We start from the raw sequence: 26145 nt of genomic DNA on the forward strand, positions 1-26145 counted from the left end.
GGCAGCACAGGTTCGGAAACAGGTATTTCAGCAGATGTGTCTGTGCTTGCTCCTCATGTCCCAAAACAGGCTGATTGCGTATGTTCAGCTTGAGTATCAGGAAACAAAACAGGCTATGGACTCTCTAGGGGGCCCTGGACTGAGTTTGGGGTATACTTGTATGTAGACAGTATTAGAGCTATGAATCCCAAAAGTGTTTTCGATAACACAATGCAATGGAAAGTCAGGAGAACTTGGGTTCTAGTTCTGACTTTGCCATGAGCAACACTGTGACCTTGGGTAAGTCATTTCTCCGTGCACCTCAGTTTTTCCCACCTGTTAAAATGATTAGATGTTCTTTGAGCCCCATTCTAATTCTAAGGGTCTAAGAATCTGTGCCTGTGCTTTTCAGCAGAGCTATAACTAGCAATGCTGGTGCCTGGGGCAAGAAAAATTCAGTTGGGAGGGGAGGGTAAGAGTTAGACCTCTCAAGAACCTCAAGACCCAAGAATCTATGGGATTGAAAGCTTGTGATATCCAGTAGCTTCTTATTTTAGCTAATTCCTCTTGCTAACACAGTGCTCATCTTAATTGTTCCTACCTGCTGAAGGAGTAGAATTGCTATCACTACCCTCTAAATAATTTGGTGGCCTGGGTCAGAGCCCCAGTTGTCCTTCCTTCGTTATGTCTTAGTGTTGCTTTTGGCTGTGGATAACTTAGTATTGGGTAGCAGAATAATTGGCCTTTTTACAGAGGTGAGGCCAGGTACTTGCCACCAGGCTTTGCCAAATGAGCAAATGACCTTCTCTTAACCCATTTCTTCCAGTGTCACATTTAACTATGTTGGAGAGCAAGACCTTCTTTGAAGCCAGCTTATACAAACTAAAAGATTCATTGATACCAAAACTTGGGCTGCTTATGATTGTGTGGTGTTTATTAAGCGCCCACTGTGGACTGCACACTTTATCCAACACTCAGAACACGGAGAGAGGGACCTGTGTGTCAGTCCATGTCACCTTAAAGGGGACTCACAGAAGCAATATCTATGGGTCTCCCAGTTCCCCTCCTTTGAGGATGCCCTGCTGGAGAAGAGGAGTCTCTCCTGGGCCCCCCAGGGTCAGTGCATTTCCCTAACTGGGTCCAGGATACTTAGAGTCTCCTGTGTTTGTGGTCTCGGGTTGGGGGTGGGGTAGAGTTGGCTCCCCAGAGCAGTCCAGAGTATGAATAAGGGCCAAGGTCTTGTTAAACGGGCTGGTAGCCTGGGCTGCCTTGTGTTAAGAGGTGTCCAAATTGATATACCTGAAAGAAATGGTGCATCCCAAGGGCACCATTACATATTCACTTAGTCTGAGGCATCAATGTGTGCAGTGGAAAGGATACTGCTTTGGAGTTGGAGGGCCTGGGTTCAAATTCTGGCCTCACTCCTTATGAACTCTGCTACCTTGGATAAGACAACCTCTCTGGGCTTCAGTTTCCTCCTCTGTAAATGGAGGGGGTTGGAGAGGACCTGAGTTAATGGTCCTATCTGGCATGAATGGGTCTCAGTGGGCTTTGGTGGACATCTTCTTGGGCAGGTATCTCAAATAGCACTTTGCATGCTTCCTCCAGACATTCCTTTCAACTTGGTGTGAAAGGATTTCTTCCTGCCTGCCTGATACCAATGATTTGTTTCTCACTTTATGCCTGGCCCAGAGAGCTGGGAAATGAAACTCTGTGGTGGTGACTTTGCATGATTCCCACCTGACTTGTTAGGACTTGAGCTCCTCCACCTTAATTAGTTCCCTCCCCAACCCACAGACAGATCTGCAGAGGGGACAGAGTACCAGATAATGGACAGTTAGTGTAAGAAGGACCAGGAGCCTAGCAATGCTTTGAAGGCATGGGCTTGTCTTTGTTGTAAATCTTTCTGCAAAGCTAAATTAATGAAATTCAGTATGATGTAGTCCAGAGGTATCCAACTCAGGCCATAGGCAAAGCTACAACCACAGAGTGGCCCAAACCAAATTAAAATGTAATTGGGAGGGGGCAGCTAGGTGGCACAGTGGATAAAGCATCGGCCTTGGATTCAGGAGTACCCGAGTTCAAATCCGGCCTCAGACACTTGACACTTACTAGCTGTGTGACCCTGGGCAAGTCACTTAACCCCCATTGCCCCGAAAAAAAAATGTAATTGGGAAATGTATAACAAAATAAATAAAAATACAATAAAACATAGATAATGCTAGTTTGTGGTTTTCTAAGTCAATAGGGATCCATTTCTATTTGAGTTTGAGATGGCTGGTATTGTTGAAAGGGCCCTGGATTTGGTATCTGAAAACCTATGATCAAATCTCAACTCAGTTGCCACAGCCAGATAATGTGGAAATAAGAACAACTGCACTATTTATATCTTAAGATTGTAATCCCAATGGTATTACATAAATGTCAACTCTGATTGTTGTTATAAGTAAGATCCCGTGAGAATGTCTTCCCAAAGAAGGTACCACCTTCAGGTTGTGGCAGAACAGTAATAACAGTGGTAATGAAGCAATTCATATCTCTTTAAGAGTTTTACAGGTGACATAGTATTATACCACAACCCCTCGAGGTAGAGAATGCAAAGATTATTATCCCATTTTACAGATGAGGGGCCCTGAGTCCTAAATCAGAGGTAAAGCTACTCATTTGCTTTCTCACATTTTGGATCATTGAAAGTGATTGAGTTCAGACTCAGTTCTAGCTTCACTGATTCCAAACTAGTGGTCTTTACATAGCACCTGAGGTCATGCAAATAAACTGAATTTTTATGTATTTATTTATTTGAGTCCCAGGAACAGGATTCAGATCCCAGCTCTGCCTTTTAATGACTTCTGAAACTCTGGGTCATCTTCCTAAGCCTCAGTTTCCTCATCTGTAAAAGGAAAGGGTTGGACTAGAAAGCCTCTGAGGTCCCTTTCTTTTTTTGTTTGTTTATTTTTTGTGGGGCAATGAGGGTTAAGTGACTTGCCCAGGGTCACACAGCTAGTAAGTGTCAAGTGTCTGAGTCCAGATTTGAACTCAGGTCCTTCTGAATCCAGGGCCAGTGCTTTATCCACTGCGCAACCTAGCTGCCCCAATAGTTTGTTGTTGTTTGTTATTTTCCTGCAGGGCAATGAGGGTTAAGTGACTTGCCTAGGGTCACACAGCTAGTAAGTGTCAAGTGTCTGAGTCCAGATTTGAACTCAGGTCCTCCTGAATCCAGGGCCAGTGCTTTATCCACTGCACCACCTAGCTGCCCCCTTGAGGTCCCTTTCCATATGTGGAGCTGTTATCTCTGTGGCTCTTACTGGTGGGGAAAACAAGAACCCTTTTGAGGTGAACTTAGCTCAGGAAAATAAAAAGAGTATTTCCCAAACTTGGGGCCCCCTACATCTTGTGTCTATTCTGAGCCTCCTGTTCTCCCCTGGACAAGATTGTGTGTTTCCTGATTTCCATTCCCTATGTTTAACTGTATTCTAATGACTAATAAAAGTGCCTATTTGTACCGGAAAAAACCCAACCCCTACCAGTCATTGCCTTTGGGCAGACCAAACAAGGCATGCAGTACCTGCCCTGGGCTACTGCTTCCCGGGGTACCTATGCTGCCACCTTTCCAAGGGAAGTGACAATGCCATGGGGGTGAAATTATCCTGCTGGTAGCTGGAGATATGGCCCCCCACACTGAGACTTTGGAAATAAAAGCATTCGATTAGAATACTGGCAAAACGGAAGAATTTTAAGCAGACAAAATTTGTACAATGAGTAATTCTTAGAATTTATTTTTTATCTTAGAATCTATTTAATTCTTAAAATTTCTTTTAGTTTTATTATATTATTATTATTTTTTACAATACTCAAACGTAGAGTAAATTTTTTCATCTTGAAGTTCCCTGTATCGATGAAATAAGGTCCAGTCCTTATCTCTTCTGTTTAAGTTTTAAGTATTGTTGATACTGGACTGCTAGGTGGCACAGTGGATACAGTGCCAAGCCTGGAGTCAGCAAGACCTGAGTTCAAATCTGGCCTCAGACACCAGCTGTGTGACCCTGGGCAAGTCACTTAACCATGTTTGCCTTCATTTCCTCATCTGTAAAATGAGTTGGAAAAGGAAATGGCAAACCACTCCGGTATCTTTGCCAGGAAAACCCAAATGGGGTCACTGAGGCAGACACAACTAAAATGACTGAACAGCAAACAAATTGTTGATATCACTTTTCTTCCATGACATCATTGTTTCCTAATGAAGCACTACCTACCAATGAGCCCTCCTGTTTTCAGAAAAAGAGGAGAGGGGGCAAGTATGCAATATTCTGTATCCATATTCCCCCTACCTATCTACCAAAAGGAAGAAAATGTGCTTCATCCTGTTTTCCATCTGGTTCTTGCTTTTTTTTTTTTTTAGATCATCCTCTTTGGAAATGACTTTTTTTTCCCCTTTTTCTTTTTTCTTTTCTTTTCTTTTTTTGGCTTTTGGGTGAGGCAGTTGGGGTTAAGTGACTTGCCCAGGGCCACACAGCTAGTAAGTGTCAAGTGTCTGAGGCCGGATTTGAACTCAGGTCCTCCTGACTCCAGGGCCCGTGCTCTATCTACTGCGCCACCTAACTGCTCCGGAAATGACTTTTTGAGATTTCTTAATTGAGTAAGACCCTCATATTCGCCTTTTAAAGAATACTAAGTGAATTCTCATGATGGCAAGAACACATTTGGCTTGTCGTATCTTCTTTACTTGGGGAGATTGATGCTTGAGTCAGCCTGGGCGGTGGTCAACTTTATAAATCCTGCATGCCCTCACCACATTCAACATGTTGATGAGAAAATGAGAAGGCCGCAAACCCTGTGACTTTCCTGGGAATTGGGCTCAGCTCATGGTTCCGGTGAAAGCAGCAGTGTTGGGGTGGGGGGAACTTCAGTAAATATGGGGCCATTTCAGTCTGGTCTCGAGTCATATTTCTCACAGCCCAGATTCCCTCTCACATTCATCCTGATCCTCTCTCTCTCTCTCTCCCTCTCTCTAGCCACAATCAGCAGACCACAACATTTAGGCATCCTGTGACTGGACAGTTTTCTCCAGAAAATATTGAATTCATTCTTCAGGAAGGGTAAGTACTATTTTTTCTGTTCCTCTTATCCCAGGATGGTCTTTTAGCTTGTGGGAAGGAAAGGAACAAGCATTAAGAGCCTACTGTGTTTTTTTAAAAAAGAGCCTACTGTGTGCCAGGCATTACAAAAAGAGCTTTACAAGTATTATCTAATTTGATCCTCACAACAACCTGGGGGTGTAAGGTGCTTTTATTAGCTCAAAACAAAATCTGGCTGCTTTTCTCTCTCTGGGAAAAAACAGGATAGGCTAGTCAGTTAATAAAAGGTGAAAGTGGAAATGTTATTAAATTTTAGGAGTAGCAATCTATACAGGGATGTTGAGGGGTGAGCCCAGGGGTGTGTGTGTGTGTGTGTGTGTGTATGTGTGTGTGTGTGTGTGATTATACTAATGACTCCAGAACTTCTTTTCTTTCTTTTTTTTTTTTTTTGGTGGGGCAATGAGGGTTAAGTGACTTGCCCAGGGTCACACAGCTAGTAAATGTCAAGTGTCTGAGGTGGATTTGAACTCAGGTCCTCCTGAATCCAAGGCTGGTGCTTTATCCACTGCACCACCTAGCTGCCCCCCAGAACTTCTTAAAAAACTAAACCTTCTTTCCAGTGAACCACCAATCCCTCCCTCCCCAACCCAGAATACTTGCTAGGATAGTGTTATTTTAAATTTAATTTTTTCATAAGTATTTTATTTTATTGATTTATTTTTGCAGGGCAATGAGGATTAAGTGACTTGCCCAGGGCCACACAGCTAGTAAATGTCAAGTGTCTGAGGCTGGATTTAAACTGAGTTCCTCCTGAATCCAGGGCCGGTACTTTATCCACTGCACTACCCAGCTACCCCCTTTCATAAGTATTTGAAATGGCTGTCAAGCCTGTTGGTCATACTTTGAAGTCCCTGTTATTAATTGTTTAAGAGAGAGGCAGGCAGCAGGGTTTAATGGCTAAGGCATTGAATGTGGAATTAGAAGTCCTGGGTTCAAATTTTGATCCAGTGCTTATTGACTTTGTGACCCTAAGCAGACACGTAACCTCTGTGGACTTGTTACCTCATTTGTAAAATGAAGAGATGGGGCTTTGTGACCTCTAAGGTCCTTTCAGCTCTAAATCTCTTAGCCTATGAGCATAAGATAAGTTTTTAGTCAGATCTGCTAGAGCAACCATTTTCCAAGTGGGCCAGGGCTGTGCAGTGATGGTGAGCCCCTTGATGCAAAACGCTCCATTTCTTTTGCTTTGCATCCCACCCCGAACAGTTGGGCGGCTCCTTATGGAGGAGTAAGGAGGAGACCAGGGATCCCTATTAATCTGCTGGGCCCCTCAATCTTTGGGATGAGTCTCTAAAAGTGACCTTTTTTTTAAATCAAGTGAATTTTTTTTTTTCTTAAAGAGAAAAGGTTAGCGCAAAGGTTGCTTGTTTTCTGGAGGAAATACAATATGTAAAGTATGAGGGATGGAAGGCGGATTCCCAGATTCTGTTTTGTTCATAATCTCCTGCTCTATGGCAGGGTCTTCAGGAGGTCATTTAATCCTGTTCACCTTTTAAAAAAATAGCATTTCATGCTGAAGAAATGCAGGGATGGTGTAGAAGTGCCATGCAGGCTTATTAGGGAATGCATTTCTCTAAACCCATATCAAGCCTGTTTATATTGTTGGCTTCTAGCACCTCTAATAGTAACAAGTTCCTCAAGTTTATTCCTTGATGTGTTATTTTTTGGTCTTAAAACGAGCTCTGTCAGCTTCACGGCCACTTTTTAGCTCTTGTGTTCTAGGATTTATTGGCTAATTGGGTGCACACTCTCTCTCTACCTAAGCCCATTGCAATTCTATGAGCATAAGTCATGTCTCTTCTGGGCTTTTAGCCATACAGCTGCGGAGTCCTTTTTTTTTGGGGGGGGGTGTATTATCACAGCAAAACCTCTCTTTGGGCCCTCCCCCAGCTCTTGCCTTTTTGGAGATGCGGCAGCAGCGAGAATGTCTGTGGGGCTTTAAGTGTGTGTGTAGCTGATCACTGGTTTTGTGCACAGGTTTGTTTTTCAAAGCCTCTGGGTGGGAGGAGAAGGGAGGCAGGGTGTTAGCTTGGTCCTTTTGGCTGACAAGTTAAGTTTAATTCAATTCAATAAATGTTTACTAAGAACTAGGTGCAAGTGTTATGTTCTGCATACAAAGATAAGAGACATGATCCCTGCCCTCAAGGAACTTACAGTCTAAGAAGTGGAGGGAATATAGCCTGTATGCAGATAAGTATAATGCAAGGGAGAGTGATGGGGGCAAAGGGGAGGGGAGGATAATTTGGCAGAGGCAGAGATCACTTTCAGCTGGGGAGACTGCAGCAAAGATGAAGTCTGAAATGCACAGAATTTTGGATCTTCAGACAGCATTGGGTATGACGGGACTGAGAGCTCAGAGCCCATCATCTTGTCGGTGTAACATGAATTGTTTTCCCTGAATGCCTCACCTTCCACTTACTGACACAGAAGCAGCTCATCTGCCACTTCTCTGCCTACACTCAGCCTCAGGAACTTTTATTCTAGCTGTAATTCCCTGTGATTTACCAGCTATGTTCTCTTCAGCAGGTCCTCTTTCCTGTCTTGGCCTCAGTTTCCTCACCTGTAAAGTAAGGGGATTGAGCTAGATGCCCTCTAAGGTACCTTTCAGCTCTAAAGTCTGACAAATCATCCCCTGGGAAACTTTCATTTTTTGCTACCAAGAAAAAACCCTCCCAGATTTAAAGCTGGAAGATACCTTTGAGGTCATGTAGTCCAGCCTCCTTATTTTAGAGAGGAGGAAACTGAGACTGAGACTGAGAACTGGCTTTTGCAAGAACTGCACAGCGTGAGAAGGCATGGAGGGGTTACACTCTCTAGCCAAAGGGTTCCTGCCCTGATGAGACTAAAGATCTATCTGAATCTCTAAATGCAGTCACAGAAGCTCAGGGTAAGAAAGGACGGTAGAGTCCATCCCACTCAACCTGCACATGCCCAAGAGTCCTCCAAAATCCCTAGTGAGTGATCATCCAGCTTTTGCTCAAAGACCTTTAGAGACTGGGGAGCCCAGTGCTTCCAGAGACAGATCTTAGGTAGTTTTAATTTCTCTGATATCAAGCCTAAAGCAAGTTAGCAAATTAGTAGCAAAGCTGGAACTTGGACCTGGGTCCTTGGAGGACATTAGAAATAATTTAGTTAACATTCTTCATTTTACTGGAAAACAAAACAAAAATCCTGAGGATCAGAGAGGGTCAGTGACCTACCAAAGATCACACAGCTTGTTATAAGGTAGAACCAAGGCTAGAACCAAGGATTCCAGACTATCATGCCCATTGCACCTTAGTCCATTGTCGGTGTTGTCATTTCAAAAGAGGGATGGCTTCATATCATCTGAAAAATTGTTATTTTTCACTGGCCCCTTCTTGACTACTTAGAAGCACTGATCCCTTTGGACTGTACTGTTAACACTTCTCTCACTTGGAAAACACATTTTCTTTTCTTTTCTTTTTTTTTAAGTTTTATTGATGCTTAAAAAAAAATCACTGTCATTTCTCAGTAACTGTCCTATAATGCTCCCCTCCTTTGAGGCAACTAGTTGATGCAGTGGTTAAGAGGATTGACCTTGAAGTCAGGAAGACCTGAGTTCAAATGCAGCCTTAGACACCTCCTGGCTGTGTGACCCTGCAAGTCAATTAACCTCTATCCATATAAATTTCTTTACCTATAAAATGAGGATATAATAGCACCTACCTCTTAGGGTTGTTGTGAGGATAAAATGAGATATTTGTAAAGTACTTTACAAACCTTAAAAAAAGCAATATAAATTCTAGTTGTTGTTGTTGTCATTTTGTAATTGACCATTCCTTACAGCATATATCTTGTTCTACACCTGTGTCCCCCACCTCTAACAAGAGTGTATTTCATCTTGAGTCCTAGTACCATCTAGGGTGCCACCATCCTTCTAGTCCTCCCTCTTGGAAATGTCATTGTCTTTCTCACTCACTCTCATTCACCTTATGTATCCAATCAGTTGCCAGTTTTATCTCTACAATATCTCTCACATATATCCCCTCCTCTTAATTCACACAGCTACCACACTAGTTCAGGTCCTTATCACCTCTCACCTGGACTGTTTAGTCTCCCTCCCTCAATCCTCTCCTCATTCCAACAGGTCTTCCACAAAGCCACCAAACTCATTTTCCTACAACACAGGTCAGATCATGTCACTGCCTCCCTCCCCCACCCTCCTCAGAAAAATCTAGCAGCTCCATATTATCACCAGAATCAAATAAAAATTCCTCTCTTTGGCATTTAGAGCTCTTCATAACCTGTCCCCTTCCTATCTTCCCAGTCCTTTTCCCTATTACTCTCTTCCATATACTCTTATCCACTATTTATCCTGGATGCTACACATTTGACACTCTATCTCCTGTCTCCATGACTTTTCATTGCCTGTCTCCCATACCTAGAGTGCATTCCCTTCTCACCTCCTCCTTTAAGAATTCCTTTTTCAGGGGCAGATAAGTGATGCAATGGATAAAGCATTGGCCCTGAATTCAGGAGGACCTGAGTTCAAATCCAGCCTCAGACCCTTGACACTTACTAGTTGTGTGACCCTGGGCAAGTCATTTAACCCTCATTGCCCCGAAAAAACAACAACAACAACAACAACAACAACAACAACAACAACAAAAGAATCCCTGTTTCCTTTTAAGACTTGGCTCAAGTGTGACCTTCTACATGAAAGCTTTCCTGATTCCCCTCACTGCCAGTACTCCTCCCTCCTCCCGCCCAAATTACTTTATATTAAATTTGTGTATATAGACATTATGTTCATACTTATATATGTGTATGCTGGTTAGAGTGTAAGCTCTTTGAGGGCAGTCTATTTCATTTTTGTCTTTGTAGCTCTAGCACCTAGCACAGTGCTTAGCATATGGTAAGTATTTATCAATACTCATTGACTGATTGCATTGATCTGAGTTCTGATGTTTCTTTATCTTCTTTTCCTTTCTTTTGTTCTGGTCATTGTGTGCAATAGAAACATATCTTTTCCTTTCTGTTTCTTAACTGTTCCTGAAAGAACTTCCCTTCTCATCTCATAGGAATTTAGATTTTTTTTTTTTAAATTAACTTTGCTAGAGACTTTTTTCAAAGTCTGAATCTTTAACCAGAAAACATTTGTTAAATACTGACTACATCCCAAGGCATTGTGTTAGTGAGAATAAAAAAATCAAAAAGGAATAATAAATTCCTGCTTTCCAGGAGCTTGCTGGGGTTGGGGTGGGGGAGAGGACTCAACATTACACAAAGAAATGTAATCTAGGACAACTGAAGAAGGTGAGGGCATGAACACCTAGAAGCATCACAAAAAGCTTCTCTGGGGAGGTACACCCTCTGTACCACACTGGGGGAACTACAGGCTGTAGCTAAGGGTTCACAAGACTTGGGCACTGTGTTAAATAGGGAAGGAAAGGAGCCCCAAAAACCAGTCAAGTATTGTCTCTATGCCTATACAAAGAAGAAGGCTTGGGGAGGATATGAAAAAACATCGATCTTAGTTCCTGTTCTCAAGGAAGGGAACTTGGAGTCTATTCGGGAGACAAGACAATTACACGCAGAAAGATAACAGAGAAGTGGTACCCATACTAAGTGCCAGGATTCTCAGAATTGAGGGAGGTGGCTGAGTGTGGGGCACAGATGGTCAGGGAGGGTTTCCCTGAAAAAGTGGAATTTTGGCCAGGCTTCAGGGGAAGGCTACAGGATTCTGATCAGCAAGGATCAGCGCTCAGGGGGCAGAAAAGCACACGAGGGAAGGTGAGGAGGCAGAAATCCACATGGTCAGGCTCAAAAAGGGAATAGATTCAGTTTATTTGTAGTGGGGGCTCTGAATCAGGGAGGCTGAAGAGCTATGTTGGGCCCAGTTACACACACTGAGGAGTCTTTGCCAGTTTGCTCATTTTTTTCCCCTCAAAGAGCTCATGTAAGCTAGTAATGAATGATTTCCCTGTCCACAACTCATTCTGTTGCATTTTTTTATGTATGTCTTGATGGAGAGTCCGGCTTGTCCCTTCAGAACGGCTTAATTTTATTGCATAATATGTTATATGGAAAAGATAAAAAGCTGAGGTTGGAGTTTGTGTCCGTGTAAAATTGCTGTCAAGCTACAGATCTTTTCCTGGAAAAGAAAAATGGGCTCTTTTCTCCTCATTCTTCTTTGAGGATTTGCTAAGGGAAAAAAAACACACACACACACACACACACACACTCATGCATGCACATGCACGCATGCAATAACCCTTGGATGGGTCTGAATGCCACAGATGTTGTGTCCTAGAAGTCATCCCTTTCTCCCAAGCAGATATTTGGATCTGGTCCTTTCACAAGGACAGCTCTGATCATCCCTCCTCCAGCTTTTCTTCTAGTTTCTTGCCTCTTCAGCTCAGAGATAGGGTTGTGTTGTAGATAGAGCCCTGTACTTCAAACTCAGTAGACCAGGATTGGACTCCTGCCTCAGATACTCACTAGCCATAGATCCTTGGCAAATCATTCTTTAAGCCCTGCTTATCTCATCTGTAAAATTAAGAGGTTGGACTTGATGACATTGAGGGTCTCTTTCACCTCTAAATCAATGATCTTATGGCTTGTGATCTTAAGATACTACCTGATGCTTCTGTGAAAACTCTTGTTCTTCCCTTGGCTTTGAACAGGCTTCTTTTAAAACCCAGCAGGTGGGGCAGTTAGGTGGTGCAGTGGATAGAGCACCGGCCCTGGATTCAGGAGGACCTGAGTTCAAATCCAGCCTCAGACACTTAACACTTACTAGCTGTGTGACTTTGGGCAAGTCACTTAACCCCAATTGCCTCACGAAAAAACAAAACAAAACAAAAAACCCAGCAGGTGCTCACCTCCCTGGCCCTAAAAAGGATGAGTTTATGGACCCCTTGTTGGTTTTTTGCCTTTTGAAATAGATGGAAACAGCATCTCCCTCAGCCTCTGGGCAGTGGAGGGGCTTTTACGTCAACTCTCTGAGACTGTCATAGCAAGAATGACTCCCTTCAGGTGGCCCCATTCTTTTCCTGTTACTGTTGTGATTTACACTCCCTTTTGCAGGGAGTACTGACTTTTGTTTGTTTGTTTTGTGGGGCAATGAGAGTTAAGTGACTTGCCCAGGGTCACACAGCTAGTAAGTGTCAAGTGTTTGAGGTCAGATTTGAACTCAGGTCCTCCTGAATCCAGAGCTGGTATTTTATCCACTGTGTCACCTAGCTGCCCCCCTGACTTTTGTAAATACTTGATGGTTTGTAAAGACTTTAGCGCAGGGGGACAGCTAGGTGGCACAGTGGATAAAGCACCAGCCCTGGATTCAGGAAGACCTGAGTTCAGTGGCACATCTCAACAGGCTAGAACAGCAGGACAAATCAATTAAGATAAAATATACTAGGCAAATGTCAAGTCCCAGATAGGACATCAAAGAATTAGTTTCACGGGTACAAGATGGGGGAAGTATAGCTAGGCAGCAGTTCATTTAAAAAAGATCTGGGGGTCCTTGTGGGCCAATATATGCCTACAGTACAATATGACAGTCCTAAAAGATAATGTGGTCTTGAGTTACTTTGAGAAAAGTGCCCGGAAGGAGGTAGGTGGGAATAGAGTGCTGGGCCTGGAGTCAGAAAGATTCATCTTCTTGAGTTCAAATCCAGCCTCAGACACTTACTAGTTGGGTGACCCTGGACAAATTACTAAACTCTGTTTGCCTCAGTTTCCTCATCTGTAAAAATAAGCTAGAGAAGGAAATGGCAAGCCACTCTAGTATCTCCCAAGAAAACCCCAAATGGGGTCATGGAGAGTGAGACACGACTGAAACAACTGAACAATGACAACAATGGAAAGGATTTTATGGGCATCTTATTTGAGCTTCGTAAGAGCCCTCTGAGAGGCAGATAGATAGATTGCCCGCCTCAGAACTAAGGCATGAATTCAAGCTCTGCCTTTGATAGATACAGGGGATGTGACCAGGAAGAAGTCAGGTACCCAATCTCAGCCTCAGTTTCCTCATTTGTAAAATGGACGTTCTCATTTTACAAAGGAACAAGCAAAAGCACCTACACCACACATTCGTCGTGAGGCTTAAATGAGCTGATACACTAGAGCACTTTGCAAACTTTACAGCCTTATGTAAATGTTAGCAGTCATCATCACCATTATAGTTGACTCTTGTTGTTATCTCCATGCGTACACAGAGTATCTTCACTGGGAGTTTCCTACACCAGTGAAATTACAGGTCCAGTTTAAAAAAAATAACCTTCAACCCCATGAAGATCGGGACTATTATTACTATCCTCATTTTAAAGATAAGAAGATGGAGTTTCAGAGAATGACTTGCTCATGTTCACACAGCTACTAAGTGTCATGCATGATTCAAACTCAGGTCTTGGTGACTCCAAGTCTAGCATTCTATGCTGGACACCATGCTGTTTCCCAGAATCTGTCCCTTCTACCAGGGATGCCTTGCAGTTAGGTGGTGCAGTGGATAGATTGCTAGACCTGAAGGTCAAGAAGACCTGAGTTCAAATCCTGCATCAAACATTTATTAGCCATATGACAAAGGTCAAGTCACTTAACCTCTGTTTGCCTCTGTTTTCTTATTTGTAAAATGGGTTTAATAATAGCACCTACTTCTCAGAGGTGTTGTGAGGATCAAATGAGATAATACTTAGCACAGTGCTTGGCACGTAGTAGGTACTTAATAAAATGTTCCCTTCTCTCTCCCCCCACTCCCTCCCACACTTGAAGTCTTGAATGAGCACCAAATGTCATTTATTTCTGTGTAATACATGGAGGATCTCTTTAGTCTGCCATTGACCAGCCTCTCGTGTTCCTAGATCTCAGTGTGGCTAGAATTCCATGCAAACAAGTGCTTGTTTTGTTCAGAGCACTGTCCAAGGTATGAAAGGTACAAAGTTTATATAAGACAAAGTCCCTGTCTTCATGGAGCTCACGGTCTAGCAGAGGGGCAAGACACATATGAAAATCGATGTAGCACAATATTTGATAAGCATGTTGGCAAGATGCAAAACAAAATGTTACATGTGGTCCAAGGGCAAGGGGATAGTCGTTATCTTCAGGGAAATCAAAGAAGTCTTTTTTTTTTTTTTAGTGAGGCAATTGGGGTTAAGTGACTTGCCCAGGGTCACACAGCTAGTAAGTGTTAAGTGTCTGAGGCCGGATTTGAACCCAGGTACTCCTGACTCCAGGGCCGGTGCTCTATCCACTGCGCCACCTAGCTGCCCCTAAAGAAGTCTTTTTAGAGAAGGTGGCATTTGAATAAGGCATTGAAGAATGGGTAGGCTTTCGGTAGGTGAAGAGAGTTACTCCAGGTATAAGGAACAGTGTGAGCAAAGGCACGGTGATAGGAAAATACAGTGTCCAGTTTGGTTATAGTACAGAATAAAGCTGGAAAGGTCCAGGCTACCGGCAAAATGAGGAGGACCTTGAATGTTAGATGGAAGAATTAAGACCAGACTTTGTAGGCAATAGGGAGCTGCTTCATATTTTTTGTTACTTTGCTTTTCTTTGTTTCTCTGATTTATTAGAGAAAAGTTTAACCATATTTATGTTTTGTTTTGTGTGGTTGTTTTTTTTTTGTTTTTTTGGGTGAGGCTATTGGGGTTAAGTGACTTGCCCAGGGTCACACAGCTAGTAAGTGTCAAGTGTCTGAGGCTGGATTTGAACTCAGGTCCTCCTGAATCCAGGACCAGTGCTCTATCCACTGTGCCACCTAGCTGCCCCCTTTAACCATTTTTATGAAAGAGAGAGCTTAAGTAATGAGAAAAAGGCTAGACTGGAGGGGAAGAGTATAGAGATGGTAAGAAGCTATTTTGAAGACGTCAGAGCAAAGATGTAGGTTAGGATAATGGCAGTGGGAATAGTCAGTGAAGCAAAAATGGTCAAGTCAACACATATTCATTTAGTGTCTACTAAATGCCAGGAGCTTTTCTAAGCCCCATGGATACAGAGAAAGGCAAAAAAACCTTTGGTCCTTGTTCTCAGTCTAATAAGGGAGACAACATGCAGTGTGAAGCTTTGTGGTTGCAGAGTCATTAGGATTTCCTAATTAAATGGCTCTTCCTACTTTATCCCCTCTGGTAACCCAAGATAACACAAGATTACACAAGATTACAGACCGGAAAGGCTGAGAGAATGGTCACACCCCTTCCAGAAGTAGTGAGGTCAGAAGGAGGAGCGGGTTTAGGAGAAAAGATAAGGAATTCCTTCTGGGTTGGGGTGAGTATAAGGTTCCCCTGGGGACTCATTGGGGAATGAGTCTCATTCAGTCTGGAGCTAAGACAAGAGGTCAGATTCAAGAGTCATCTATGTAGAAACAAGGGGAAGGGAAGGGAGCAAGCATTTATTAGGGCCCTACTATGTGCCAGGCATTGTGCCAAGCACTTTATGAGTATTATCTGACCTGATAAGTGATCATCGAAGTCACTGGAGCAAATGATGCTGCCAACAAGGGAGGGACAACAAAAGGCTGGGGGCAGAACCTTGAGGGAAACTGTAACTGTAAGGGATCAGAAACAGGTCAGGTCAGAGAAGAAGCAGTCAGTGGTAGAAGAACCATCACATCTTTGGGTTTGATGAGTACAAGGTTCTTGTTGATCTCTGAATAAGCAGCTTTGCCACAGGGATGGAGTAGGAAGAGAGAAGAGAGGGTGGTGAGAATGTGCAGCCATCATCTGTAGGCAAGTTTTTCCAGACATTTGGCAGGGAAGGGGACAAGAAAGATGTCAGAACAAACAAATGGAGCAGAGGAGTTGAGGGAAAGCTTATTTTAGGATTAGATTTGTTAGTCAGATGGGACCAGTCTAGGAGAGAAGGAGGGATTGGAGGTGTAGGGGAAAGAAAGGTTGATAGTTGGAGCAAAGTCTGAGAGGGCTTCAGGATTGAGGCATTAACTTTCCTGAAGAGTAGGAATGCCTCTTTTTCCATGACCAGAGGGAAAGAGAGATGGGGGATGATGCTGAAAGGTTCTGAGGAATAGAGGGGAAGTGAGGGAGCTATTATCATAGCTAGTTTTACCCATGTCCCCAGTTAGGTAGTGTAGTAGATAGAGTGCTAGGTCTGGAGTAAGGAAGAGCTGCGTTCAAATGTGGCCTCAGATGCCTACTAGTTGTGTGACCGTGGCCAAGTCACTTACCCCTGTTTGCCTCAGTTTCCTCATCTGTAAAATGAGTTGGAGAAGGAAATGGCAAACTACTCCAGTATCTTTGCCAAGAAAACCCTCAAATGGGGTCATGAAGAATTAGATACAACTAAAATGACTGAACAACAACAATTTCTCTTAATGAGATACAGTGTCATCTGCAGCAAACAGGGGTGACGGAATTGCTTTAGGAGGCCTGAGGAGAAAAGAGATAGCATGAAACAGCTACTGTGGGGAATTTTTGTCCTCTGACCAGCCCCTTTATGTTCCTTTGTGATCTCAGAAGATTCATGATAAGAGCTTAATTAGTCAGTCAACGACAAAGTAGTCCAGAGAGAGCCATGTCCATCCTCAAACTTATACACTCCCTCTCCTTAAAGCTCTTGCTCTTATCCAAAAGAAAGAAGTTCTACAATTTCCCGTAGGCATCTGTCAACAAACTCTGAGAGTTCTTTGAATGGAAAGAGGGTCATCCGTGATGCTGCCTTCTGAGCTTAGGAGCAGACTTGGCTCTTCTTGCATAGGGAGTAGATCTCATTTCAGTGCACTCCAAGGGGAACAATCCAAATTCTTTGGCTATACTGGAATTTTGTTGTATCGAATAATAAGCCATTGTTATTAGCTTGAGACTTTGACTGTAGATGTATTTGCTGTGATCCCCTCACCCCCACCCCCGGGTTAAACAGGCCCAGTTCCTTCAGATTTTCTTTCATCACGCGTCCTATTGTTCCCATGCTTGGATCCTTTCCTTGGTTCTTCTCTGGCCTCTGGCCTAGTTCTCTGTTACACTCTTGAATCATGAGCCCAGAACCGGACACTGGACTGCTGGACAAAGGACTCGGTGTCAGTGGCCCGTGGGGCTCCTAAGCCCCTTTGCAGGCAAGGTTGCCTTGGAGAAAGCCAAAATTTACCACCAAGTCCTTAGAAAAATAAGCATCTTCTTCCTGCCCTTCTCTTGTTCCTCAGTTGCCTTCCTTTTTTTTTTTTTTTAAAGCTATAGCCTGGAATATAGGTTAATGCTGCTTCTCTGATCCTATTTCCTTGTTCTGGCTTCAGTCTGGATTTCTCTTCCCACACTGCAGATTTTATTCCAGCAAAAAAATCCTGGCCTGGACTTCTTATTGTTCTGATCTGCACCTTTGTTGGGGCTTCTCACTTATTTATTTATTTATTTTTGGTGAGGCAATTGGTGTGAAGTGACTTGCCTAGGGTCACACAGCTAGTAAGTGTTAAGTGTCTGAGGCCGGATTTGAACTCAGGACCTCCTGAATCCAGGGCCGGTGCTCTATCCACTGAATCATCTAGCTGCCCCAGGGGCTTCTCAACTTCTGTTCTCTGCTTTATTACTTTTGTGGCTGGATTCTAATCCAGTAGCCCCTACCCATTGTGTTAAGAATATCACCAGCCATCAAATTCTTGGGGCATCATCACTCAATTTGTCCATTTTTTTAAAAATGAGGCAGAGGGAGCTATGGGGAGACTTATTAAGGGTGTCATAAAGATGGAGGTTTAAATTTTGAGATGAAACCTCAGTGTGATGGGAAGTCTCAGCAGGAGGTGGGGCTTTGGGTCACTACTGGTGTCATCGCTAGGGTTTGCAGCACTTTCATTAATGGGCACCGGAGACATGTCTGCCTTGTTACTGAGCTGCCCAGGGACTGGCCACAAATATCTGCCTCTGGGGTCCTCAACAAAGAGGAGAGAAGCCCAGGAGCAGCAATGCAGGAGGATGACTGACAGCAGGCTTTGTGCAGTCAGCATTCCCCAGGCTCAGGGGAGAACCTGGTGCTGGGGTGATCCTTGGGAGTTGTCACTGGGCACTTCTGACATTCTGTAGCTCCCTGTCCTCACAAAGGCTTTTCAAAAGGATGGATGTTCACCTTGAAGCTTCCTCCCCAGGGAGGTGGCTGGGCCTGCCTGTCATTCAGTGCTCTGAGATCTCTAAGGATGGGATGTATCATGGCCTTCTGTAGAGATCTAAATCACCCTATGGATTCTTTACTTGGATATTTAGACAGAAACTGAAAGTGTGTCACTGGTACTACTCAGGACAATGAGATACCAAAGTTTAAAATTTTTTGGTCTGTTTAGCAGAAAGGGATACATTTGCTGATTTAGTTATTTACTAGTTACCAATTATTTCTGCAGGCAAGGCAATAGGATGGTGTGTGTGTGTGTGTGTGTGTGTGTGCGCGCGCGCGCGCGTGCGTGCGTGCGCGCACACACACATTAGCTATTCTGGACAGGTGCAATGGAGTGACAGGGTCAAGGGGCAGAGGCGGGTTTCTGGTGACCTCTGCTAGAAGTTACTCGATGTTGTGACTCTCTACACCTGGTGCCAGACTTTTGAGCCCAGCAAGAGTCCTTGTCTTCTCTGGTGTTCTCCTCGGGGTTCTATGGAATGCATAGCTAGTTCAGAGTATAAGCATCCTTTCCTGCTGGTTTGTCAGGCTATGGGTGACTGTGGCTGATCCAGTCAGTACCAGGCCTCGCGAGAGAGTCAGTCTGGGGCTGCCTTTGCCTGTTGCATTTGGTTACCATGGCAGCAGGAAAATGGGGGAGAAACTGAGACACCTGGGATGCAGATGCAGAAACTTGAGCCGTTTAGTTTTCCTACCTTGAAGAGGCGGTGGCATTAATGAAATGAGCAGGTAGGTAGATGGCCGTGGCACTGCCCAGTTGGCCCAGAACCCGGGTGGGGTGTTGGTTTGGTTTGGGGGCATGGTCCTAACTGCAGGTGGCTGTCTTGATAGATCACTAGGGAAACACGTCAACTGCTTCATGGCTGCTAAATCCTCACTCTTGTGTTGGGTGAGAAAGCTCCTGGTTTGGGCTGGTTTTGTGTGGTGGGGCACCTTGCTGTTGGAGTGTCTTAGAATCCTGCTTTCCCCTTGTCCCATTAGCTTATATTTGCTCTGTTCTACCCCATACTGGTGAAGTGCCATGGTCTCCAGCAGAAGATAGTCCTTAGGTCAGGGATTCTTAGCCTGGGGCCTGTGAACTTGGTTTCTAAAAAAATATCCTTTTATCTGTATTTCAACATGAATTGGTTTTCTTTGTGATTCTGTGCATTTTCTTGTATGCCTTTATAAACACAATCCTGAGAAGGGGCCTAAAGGCTTCATAGACATTGAAAGGTTAAGAACTTAGAGGCACCCCAGAAAATGGATGCATAGGAGGTTGTGGCAGTTGGGGTAGGGGGTGGTCTTAAAGAGAATTGAGCTTCCTGAGACTGAGGTGGGGGGGGCCTGACCCAACAGAGGCATGTGTGGCTGGCTGCCAACCAGATGTTGTGTGTGCCAAGTGAAGTGATGCTGTTTGGGCTGGCTTTCTCCTCACAGGGATAAGGGTGTGTGTGTGTGTGTGTGTGTGTGTGTGTGCGCGCGCGCGCGCGCGCGTGCACATGCACACAGGGATTTGGGGGAGAGGGAGTCAGGGAGGCAAAGACTGTATACAAACAGAAGAAATTGAGAGGGTGGAAAAGGCACACTGAAAGTAAGAATTGAGTAATAATTGTGGAGGGGCCCATGGTGAATGGGACCTAGTATCAGACAGTTTCCCCCAGGGTGTTGGGAGTTTAAAAGAGGCGTTGGCAGTCTGTCTGGCGTCTGGGCCTGGGACATTTACCTCCTCCTTTCCCTACTGCTTACTCTATCTTCCCTTTTCTTTTTCCCCCAAACCCTTTAAAACAGTGGGTGTGAACATTCTTGAACTGCCTTAAAGAATTCAGTGTCATTTCTTTGCAGGCTTTTTGACCCCCTCCTCCCTCCTCCAGTGTCTCAATTATTTCAAATGAGCTGTGTGTGATTCCAGTAACACAAAACACAAAGGTATGAGCCTCTTTTTTGAGCAATTGGTAAGCCAGGGGTGTTGTTTTAATGACACTTGGCTTAAGTGGTCCCCATGCTGCCTCATTTTCCTTCCCCTCCCCCATCCCATGCCTTCCAAGGCCAGAATGGGATGGTTCTGTGCTGGGGACCCCATGGGGACTTCACTGAGCCCCCAGCCAGTAGCTGCTTATCAGCCTAACAATCCTCATGGAAAGGAATTGTTTATAGAAAATATTTGCTGTTTTTTGAAGTTAATTGTATAACAGCTTGAGTTCTCCGGAGAGAGGGTACCATGGAAATAAAACAAACCGTGAGTTTAATTTAAATTCTGGAGTCTCCAAGTGTAGTTTGGTCAGTAGTGTTATCTAATGGTAAGATGGCATACACAAGTGCATGCATGCGTGTGCGTGTGCGTGTGCATGTGCGTGTGTGTGTGTGTGTGTGTGTGTGTGTTTACAGAAACTGGGGAACCTGCTGCTTTGAGGGGAAGAAAATTCCATTACCTCCCTAGGAACACTAATTTGTACTTGCTGTGTGTGGCCTGCGAGGGGCATATGCTCCCCAGAGGATGATGCCAGATCAAGATGTCTTAACCTTTTTTGGGTCCTGCTCCCCCTTTTGACAGTCTGGTGAGGCTTATTCTGGTAAACCCTTCTCATGTTTTTAAGATGAATAAAATAAAATACATAGTATTACAAAAGAAACTGATAATACTGAAAGACTTATCAAAATATTAAAGAGAAAGCAACCCAAGTTGACCATGTGTGGTGCTGCACACCAACCCTCCTAACTACTAGGGAGGAAGGATGGTGTATCACTTGAGCTCAGGAGTTTTGAGCTGTGGCAGCCTAAATGACTGGATGCCTGCTCCAAGTTCAGCACCAATATGGGAGCTGCCTAAGGAATTGTGAACTGGCTCAGGTGGGAAACAGAGTAGTAAGTGAAAGCATCCATGCTTTCAGTAGTGGGATTGGGCTTGTAACTGGCCATTACACACTTCCAGCCTAGAAAGACAAAGAACAAGTTCTTGGGACCCTAGGTTAAGAACCCCTGTGTTAGAGATTCAATTGAGTTCAGGGCACACTGCTAGGCACTCAAGATCCCAAAATTGATTTGACACAAGACTTCCTGTCCAAGGACTTCCATGCTGATTTGTGGAAGGATATGTAGATTCCAATACACATGTCCTGTCTACGTCCCTCTCCCTCAGGAGACTGGCAGCCCTTTTGGACACAGGCTGTTTTGTTTCTCAGATCCCTCATTGTTATCCCTTCTTTCCCTTGTGCTGAGCACAATGCCTCCCACATTATAGAGTCTGAAAATGACCTTCTAAGTCTTCTGGTTCAACCCTCTCATTTTTACAGATAAGCAAATCGAGGCCCAGAAAAGTTAATTTCTATAGGTCCCTCAGATGACTAAGTGGTAGAACTAATTCAAGCCTGGGTCCTTGGACTCTCAATCTAGGATTCTTTCCACTATTTGGTGCTTAATAAATGTTTGAACAAGAAAGAAAGGACATGTTCATTTCTTCTTCTGCAAAATGAAGGGGTGGGACTCAGTCACTAAAGTGCTTTTCAGTTCTAAATCTACAGTCCTGTGCTAGACAGACAGACAGATATGGGCACAAATTGCTATAGTGTGTTTAGTTCAAAGGAGAAGAAATTGGAGGACGAGGGAAAGGAGAGGATCTCTGAGAAGGCTTCATGGAGGGGTCAGACTTTGAAAAAAAGAAGGGACTTGATTATGTGGAGGAGATGTACTTCCCAGGTCTGGGGTGGGGCTGGGGGATCCATATGAGCCAAGGTATGCAGATGGAATTGGCTTTTTGCCATAGGACTTGCTACTTAAGGCATTTTTATGTTGTGGTTCATAATTTTTAAGAAACACACCAAGGATTTAGAACTTGATGGCTACAAGGCACATTGTGCACTTGATCTTGTTTGATATCTTGGGTGAAAATGTTAACCAAAGACCCTCTGATGAAGAAGTCAACTTTTGTTTTTATTAACTTATTAATTTTGTTAATTATTGATTAAGTTTTATCCACCCTTTGACTTGGGTGACCTTGGATGAGGTCATGTCTTTTCTCTGAATCTCGGTCTCTTTGTCTATAAAAGGAGAAGTTGGATAGGATGACGTCCAAGGCAGTGGTGTGCTGGGAAATGCTTTAAGGACCAATGTTCTGGGAGGGAAATATATATATATATATATGACATACTTTAGAATGCAATCTGCATCATTAACACTTTCTGCATCACTTTCCTAAGTCCAGACAGTCAATCCAACAAATAAATCAAGCCTTGCTCTATAGCCTTTGCCAATTTCTAAGGTGTAAATGCACATCTTGACAATTTAACAATTGACTTTCTCTCTTGAGTCAGTTTGAACTGCCTTTAGAGCACCCTTGTTAAGGACCCTTCCAGCTTCAGGTCTGTGATCCTACCCTTTCTTCTTCCTAGAGTCTCACATCTGCCCTTGCTGTTAGTTATCTACTTAGAGGTAGGCACTGCCCTGAAAATGGGAGGACCTGAGGTTCAAACTCACTTCTGACATTTACCAGCTGTGTGACCCTGGGCAAGTCACTTAACCCCAATTGCCTTAAACATTCAGGGCCATCTCCAGTCGTCCTGATGTCTATATCTTGCCACTGGACCCAGATGGCTCTAGAGGAGAGTGAGGTTGGTGACCTTACAGCCCTTCCTCACTTAAATCCAATTCAGTGCAAGTCATGACATCACCCCAGTGTCATGGTCCTCTTTGAGAATGAAGGACAAACAACAACTTAGAGGTAAGAATTAGGAAGAGGTCACCCATTTTATAAATGAGAAACTAAAGCACAAAGTCATCTGTCTTGGGTCTAATGAGAGATCACTGGCCAAGGCAAGGTCAGAACCTAGGCTTAGAGGCTTTCTATCCTTTTCCTTTGCTAGCTTGTGTAGATAAATACATTCTAGTATCCTTCTCCCCTCTTCTCTTGTTAGTGGGACAAGCGTTGAGTTAACTTTCTGGCTCGCTGTTTATCCTCAGCCCACAATCCACCAGCCAAATAATCAACATTCCTATAACCCAAGATGAAGAAAGAGAAGTCTTTGTCGGCTTCATCCCACTGTAGGTTAGGAATCTCATAGCATGGAAACCCAGCAAATGGGCTTTTAAGTTAATAGACTTTATTTAACGACATTGAGATGTGCTCCTGATGACCCTTCTTGCCATCTTGTCTTTTCCTCCCTCTTGGAGATCTCAGTGACTCTTGTGCTCGGGCCATCTGTGGAGGCTTATAAACTGTGCAGTTTTTCCACAGGTGTTCATCTCAGCTTGAGAGATTTCCCCTCTTTTGGGACTGGAAACATTCTCTGTAAAAACCAGAGGAGTGAACGGCTTCCACCCAAAAAAGAGCTGAGGGTGAATTGGTCTGGATTCTTCCCAAGTTCAGACTGTGTAAAACAAAGAGTGAGTCTACAAGATGTGATAGCAGGGGCAGCTAGGTGGCGCAGTGGCTAGAGCACCGGCCCTGGAGTCAGGAGGACCTGAGTTCAAATCCAGCATCAGACACTTGACACTTACTAACTGTGTGACCCTGGGCAAGTCACTTAACCCCAATTGCCTCACCAAAAAAAAAAGATGACAGCAAAGTGAGTTGATTGATTGTTAATAATAACAGCATTTAGTATTTCTCTAGCACTTTTAGGTGTGCAGAACACTTCACTAATATCTCATTTTGTCCTTATTACAACTTTGGGAGATAGACTTCGAGCTCCTTGAGAACAGGGGCCATCTTTTGCCTTTCTTTGTATCTCTAGCACTTATCACAGTGTCTGGCACATAATAAATTTTCAATGACTATGTACTATTATTATCCCCATTTTACAGGTAAAATTTTACAGGTAAGGAAGCTGAGGCAAACAGATTAAGTAACTTGTCTAGGGTCACACAGCTAATAAGTATCCAAAGCTGGATTTGAATTCAGGTCTTTATGACTCCAGGCTCAGCACTCTTATTTACTGGGCCACTCAGTCTGTTGGAATAGATATCCAATGGAGTGCTGGTCATTTTGGGAGCCATTTCAATGAGAGGCTGTGTGATGCTGGGCTTGGCATTAGGAAGGCCTCGGTTTTAAATTCCACCTCAGGCATTTGGGGGTGAATTGCTTGACTTTTGTGAGGCCCCATGTAGTCTTTTTTTTTTTTTTTTGCAGGGCAGTTGGAGTTAAGTGACTTGCCCAGGGTTACACAGGTAGTAAGTGTCAAATGTCTGAGGCCAGATTTGAACTCAGATCCTCTTGAATCCAGGGCCTGTGCTTTATCCACTGTGCAACCTAGCTAGCTCCTCTTCCCCCCCCCCCACCCCCATGTAGTCTTAAATCCTGGTGCTGTGCTATTTGCTAGTGGAGATTTAAAGTAATGAGAAGTTATAGAGGATATGAGAAGCTCAGTTCTACCCTCTCTGCCCTTAGGAGTTCCCAGGTCCAAGAGGCTGGTGGATCATGGTCCCTCTCCTTGGGCAGCCTTCATTCAGAAGAAGGTGATTACCTTGGGATAGTTTTCCCCTCTCAGACCTTTAGGCCTCTGTGTCCCAAAGAGCTCACTGAGGTTCCCTGGTGGTCCATTTCAATGTCAGCCCTTTTGGAAGATCTTAGAGGGAGTTTTCACACGAGACTCATTGCTTATGGCAAGTTTTAAGCCTTGGACTTAAACTGAGACTCTTCAGGAAGGGACCCTGGAGGACAAGGAGATAGCTGGGAGTTAAGGCACAGCTGGGCCTCAGGGGCAGTGATTGTCAGAGCATGGCAGGAAGAGGATGGGGAGGGTGAGTGGTCTTCTAGAATGGCATCCCGATCCCCGTATCTCCCTTTTTAGTCTGTGGAATACCTGGAGCTCTCATCTCTTCCATACCAGGGTAGGAAGGGGCAAGTTCTCACTCAAGTGTGTCTGGTTCTCACCTCTGATGTCATGGGGTGGATGGATGGATACTAGGGGTTGGCCATTGATCCAAATAAAGAAAATAAGCCATACCCTAGTATGGAAGTTTCCAGAAAAAATTCCAGAAAATGCAAGAAGAGGAGATGTTATATAGGAGGAAGTAGGGTTAAGTCTAGAGTAGAACATCATTTTGCTTCAAATGAATGCTCTGGGCCTCTGGCTATAAAAGCCAGAGAAGTGTTCTTGGATGGCACTGGCTGCAGAGCTGATGTCAGAGGGTCATAGACTGAGAGCTGGAAGAGACTTTAGAGCCCATCTATTCCAACCATTTTGTTTTACAGATGAGGAAAAGAGAGATTAAGTGACTTATCCATAGGGTTACTCAGCTCGTAAGGGACAAACACATTGTGTCATAGTATACCAGGTCTAGAGCTGGACAGATCTTTTCCAATACTACATTTGACAGATAGAAAAATTTAGGTACAATGAGGTTGTGATTTGTCTAAGGTCTCTCAGCTAGTAAAATGACCAAAGTGAACTTTGAACCCAGTCTGCCACCACCACAAACTTCCCCTGTATTCTATTGGTTCTTGCTGAAACGCTGAGTTGTTAGAGCATATATGGCAGTGATAACCTCTCTTTCCTTTGCCTGGATCTCAGCATAGATTGGCTTAATAAGACTCAGCGACATCGACCCCACTCTTTCTTTGTCTGATTTCCTACTGCAAGAATATAACCTCCACTCAGTTGATGGAAGATTTTCAGTTTTTCATAGATCACACTGACCAACTAACATTCCCAGAATCTAGTGTAGGGAGAGGAAATGGGAGACGGGGACTGAGGTTGGTGAGGTAACCAAGTCTGTAGAATAAATACTCACCCTTTTCCTCCCAACTTTGGGGCTCTTGAGAGTTGGAGGAAGCCCACATAAAGTATCTTTGAAGCAGCCCTGCCTAGAGGCGATGGGACAGACTCAGCGCCCTCCCACATGCCTTCCCACCCCCTGAATTTGTGCTGGCTTTCCTGCTGAACACCGCCTGTCCCCAAATTGAATGGTTCGGGCTCAGTGACATTTTCTCAGTGGAGAGAAGTAACCAAAAGCCTGGCTAGGAAAGAGAAAATGGGTGGGGAATCTG

At 44.0% G+C, this 26145-nt stretch overlaps 1 protein-coding gene across 8 annotated transcripts in view; it reads left to right on the top strand.

Moving 5' to 3' along the window:
- Positions 1–26145, top strand: part of PLEKHA7 (pleckstrin homology domain containing A7) — a 264352-nt gene that overhangs the window by 152619 nt on the left and 85588 nt on the right. For 7 of the 8 annotated variants that reach the window (XM_043972486.1, XM_043972494.1, XM_043972485.1 and 4 more), the window contains exon 4: positions 4992–5075. In XM_043972486.1, the coding sequence (XP_043828421.1) occupies positions 4992–5075 (84 nt within the window). Of the gene's footprint in view, positions 1–4991; positions 5076–18815; positions 18912–26145 lie in introns of those variants that run through there. The other variant, XM_043972493.1, reaches the window with a different exon arrangement.

This window comes from Dromiciops gliroides, chromosome 6, assembly GCF_019393635.1.
Source record: "Dromiciops gliroides isolate mDroGli1 chromosome 6, mDroGli1.pri, whole genome shotgun sequence".
Lineage (NCBI taxonomy): Eukaryota > Metazoa > Chordata > Mammalia > Microbiotheria > Microbiotheriidae > Dromiciops > Dromiciops gliroides.